Below are 4,337 nucleotides of genomic sequence, written 5' to 3' on the forward strand. Positions count from 1 at the left end.
ATATATATATATATATATATATATATATTTGCACATATTTTGGTAAATTTGGAAAAATATTTGGAAAAATGTTTATCCTTTTGCCGTCAATGAACAACGTAAGGAAAAAAAAGGTTAATTACTTATTTAATTAAGAAAATGTAGGTTAAGAAACATCTCCAACGTGCATGATCTATATAATTTTCTCTTTTTGCATTTCATTTTTTTTCGTGGCTTTAATTCAAATATCAAAAATATCATTTAATATGTAAAACATAGATGTTTAAAAGAATACATCCCTATGAATGAGAGCAGGTGTGGCGATCCGCAGGAAAATAATGTATTTTTTATATAAATATTGCTCTTAAATTTTCTTCGAAAAAATGTGGATGCTATAAAGTCTTCCAATTAACTTGTTGTTTTAATTTGAATATTTGTTTCCTTTTTTTCATAATCATATGTTTGAATATTTCTTTTATAAAATATGGTATATATAAGAAAAACATTAAGCAAATTTGACCAATATCTTACTATAAAGACTGTTTTACAAAATGTATTTATTTAATGTATGTAAATACTTCTCCATTGTTGCATGAGTATTTGTTATTCAATAAGAATGTATGTGATTTGATCGAATAGATTACTAACAAAGCTCTGTTGTGCATTTAATAATTTATCATAATTATTTGTTCATTATGATCAAATTGGGAAAAATATCTCTATTTGTATTAATAAAACTTATCCATGATTGATTTTAGAATTCCTTTTAATTCTATTATATCTCTGCGGTGTATTTTTTTTCTTGGCAGAAATAACAATGGCTCATGGTTATCCTTACTTCGAGCCTGACTTTGTGCATCCCTCAGAATACATCCCTCCACTCGAGTAAGTTTTCTCTAACGTATGTATATGATATGATTAACTACTCTCTTTTATTTTAATTAAATAAAACTTAAAAAATATGAATTTTTGTTGTAGGGTTTGTATTGATAATGAAACGTCCGATGATGTTACTCTTATCAAGGTATTTCAATTTGTCTTTTATTAGCAAAATGATTTTCATTATCTTGCCACACAAAATATTTATAACTATTTATAAAAACTAAATACTTTTTTTTCTTTGTTTTGATTGAATGCAGGTCAATGGTGCAAACAATCACAACATTCTTCTTAAAGTAGTTCAAATTTTAAGTGATTTGGATCTTATCATCTCCAAATCATACATTTCATCCGATGGTGATTGGTTCATGCATGTCTTCCATGTCACTAATCAACATGGTCATAAACTCAATGACCCTACCCTTGTATGCTACTTACAACATTCTCTCAATATTACCCAAAAGGAAGATGGACCTTCAGACCCACCGCATGTAAAAATCAGTCATGGGAGGATAGTGAATTTTAATCATTTTGCTACCACTGCCCTTGAACTTTGTTTCCTTGATCGCCCCAACATTTTCTCTGAGGTCGTCGATGTGCTTTCCAAGTACTCTTATGTAATTGACTCCGGTGAGCTCTGGACTCACAATGGTCGTGTCGCTTGTATCATTTATATAAAGGAACATGACACAAATTTACCCATATTTGATCAAGAACGTTTTGACTATTTGGGAGATTACCTAGCAAGTTTGATGAAAACACATCACTTTCTTAAAGAGCTATGGGAGGTGAGACTACGAAATCCTTTAGCATGTCGGATCCACACAGAGCGGCGACTACACCAGCTATTGCAAGAATATAAAGATTATGAGATAGCCGACAAAGATAATACAACAGAATGTCCATCTCAGGTATCAATTGAGAGCTGGAAGGAGAGAGATTGTTTGGTTGTTAATGTGAAGAGTAAGGATAGACCCAAGCTAATGTATGATACATTATGTGCCCTCACGAATTTAAACTATGAAGTGTTTCAAGGCTTTACTAGCACCAAAGACTCAGTGGCAGTTCAGGTATTTAATCAACTTTGATTTTTGAATCTTTAATTATAAATTTGAACTATACTTTTAATTTTGTCAATGTAGGAATACTTTGTGCGGCGGGTGAATGGGCACACAATGCTTGATGAGGTGGAGAAAAAGAATATGTTTCAAAATTTGGTAGCAGCCATTGAGCGAAGAGTGTCTCAAGTCTGTATTGCTCTTTGTGCTTCTCGTTTAATAAAAATATATTTTGTTAGCATGTTTAATGAATATATGTAAGCATATTTGTTAATGAGTGTAGGGGCTAAAGATGAAGGTGCGCACATTTGATCGACACGGTTTGCTTGCACTCATTACCAGAGAATTAAGAGAGAATAGTCTTTCATTAAAGACAACACAGTTCTCTAAAGATGATTGTTTGGCTATCGGCACTTTTCACATTACTGACGACTCATCGTCGATCAATGCTGACGTTATTGATCAACGAAGACTAGACACTGTTTGCGATAAGATCGGTGCAGACGTTTACTTTGAAAGAAAGACTGATTGCAACATTAGCTCAGTGGATCGCAGTAGATGGAGTTTGTTTTCTAAGTTCTACTCTTTGGGGAAGTGTTTGTGGTCCCACATCAAGAGTTTCTTCAGAAAATTTAGTTTCATTCGATAATTTTTTTTTCTCTCTCATTATTTCTTGAGCGAAGATCAGTTGTAGCAGTTTGTTTATTCTATTCGGCAATTACCAAAACACATAAATCTTTTGGCTACTAATTTGTGCAGTTACAATACAATTTCTTTTTTGTTTATTATCTTCGAAGCAAGCAGACAGTTATGCACAAGCATGAAATCATCGTTTATCAAAATTTTGCGGAAGTATGAAATCGATTTAAATTAAATCAAATCAGTCAAAATAATATTAATTCAAATCATTGAAATGATAATCGGTTCCAATTGTAGACAAAAGAAATAATTTTATTTACTTCGGTTTATATTATATTGTGTAATGTTTAATTTTCTTTACTTGTCCGTCTTACTATAATAAATCTGTAGTAGGAATGAGACTAACATACTTGACATGTATCATTTAGGCCAAAAAATAAGGGAACTTTATACTACAGTACAGGCATGCGTAAAAAATGAAGTATAGATGTTAGATATGTAGATACATAGGAATTGAGTGGTATGTTTGTAAATCTTACCGTCTAATTTCAGTTCACCTATGATATTTGCTTTTGTTAGATTCAAGATGTATTGTTATCTATCTACTCTCCATCAATGAAGTAGTAATGATACTAGATGTTGTGCGGGATGTTATCAATGCCATCCCAGAACTCTGCATGATTGTTGATTTATCAAACACGACGGCATTACCACAGCCGAAGCTCTTGGACACATCGTTGTCTTAAACCTTCTTCTGGGATTCAATACGAGTTTGACGCTGCATTTTGCTTAGGGCTTTTAACGATCCAATTTTGAGTTGAATAGAGGTAAAATTTTGATCTAAATGTTTGACTCGTAACTCAACTCGTTTATATCCATACGATCTAACTCCAAACCAAAATTCAAATCAATTTTCAAGCGATTAACAATCTTTGAGCTAAAGTTTCTAAATCCATAGTTCTAACATTATTAGAACCGTTAAAGATCAGATTTCGAGCCCAACTTGGCTTGAAATTTGTTTGAAAAAAATTCGATGCAATTTGACTCGTAGCTCGGCTCTTTTTTATGGAACGGAACAGATTTTCATTCGAGCCAAAATTCAAATAAATTTTTGTGAGAAGATAAGAAGTGGCGGAATGTACTTCATGCCTTCATATGACTGTGAAGGGAATTAGTTTGGAGAAAGTTGAGGAGCTTCTCAAGTGTGAGTGAGCTCTGGCTAACCAAATTATGAAATAAAATGCAATTTACACTAGATTAATGTATTTAAAATTAATCATTTTTATGTTGAATTAAAAATTGAACTATTATATGGGTATGTTCAGGACAGTTTTTTGTCAATTTGCTTTTCAGACGGCCACTACAGTTTTGCTTGAGATATTATTATTTTATTGTTTTTTAGAAATTTCTCAAATATATTTTTTTTTCATTCCGAGATGTTAAAGTGATAACTGTCAGAAGATAAGTCCTGCCTTTTTAAAATAAAATAAAATTATAATAGTTATCTTAATTTTTTGAAAAAATAATTTATTATGCAATAACTACACAACTGCTTCACGAAAGAGCTGGATCTAGGGCTGTGAAAACTGCTCGTTATTCGTGAACAGCTTGTGTTCGGCTCGTTAAGAAGTCTGTGTTCGATTTGATAGCTAAGTTAACGAGTCAAACACCAACACTTTTTTTCGCTCGCTGTTTGAACTAGCCGAACAGATTTGTTTGTTCGTGTTCGGCTCCTTTTAGCTCGGTATAACTATATATATATATATATATATATATACTATG

General features: G+C 32.0%; 1 protein-coding gene across 1 annotated transcript in view; it reads left to right on the forward strand.

The window, feature by feature from the left end:
* Nucleotides 1-2,657, forward strand: part of LOC110030976 (ACT domain-containing protein ACR4-like) — a 4,977-nt gene extending 2,320 nt beyond the window's left edge. The window contains exons 2-6 of the mRNA XM_020733981.1: nucleotides 789-864; nucleotides 958-1,003; nucleotides 1,119-1,928; nucleotides 2,001-2,105; nucleotides 2,200-2,657. Coding sequence (XP_020589640.1) covers nucleotides 797-864; nucleotides 958-1,003; nucleotides 1,119-1,928; nucleotides 2,001-2,105; nucleotides 2,200-2,565 — 1,395 coding nt within the window. The 5' untranslated portion in view covers nucleotides 789-796 and the 3' untranslated portion in view covers nucleotides 2,566-2,657. The remainder of the gene's footprint in view (nucleotides 1-788; nucleotides 865-957; nucleotides 1,004-1,118; nucleotides 1,929-2,000; nucleotides 2,106-2,199) is intronic.
* The last annotated feature ends 1,680 nt before the right edge of the window (nucleotides 2,658-4,337 follow it).

The sequence above is a fragment of the Phalaenopsis equestris genome, unplaced genomic scaffold (genome assembly GCF_001263595.1).
Source record: "Phalaenopsis equestris unplaced genomic scaffold, ASM126359v1 Scaffold000761, whole genome shotgun sequence".
Lineage (NCBI taxonomy): Eukaryota > Viridiplantae > Streptophyta > Magnoliopsida > Asparagales > Orchidaceae > Phalaenopsis > Phalaenopsis equestris.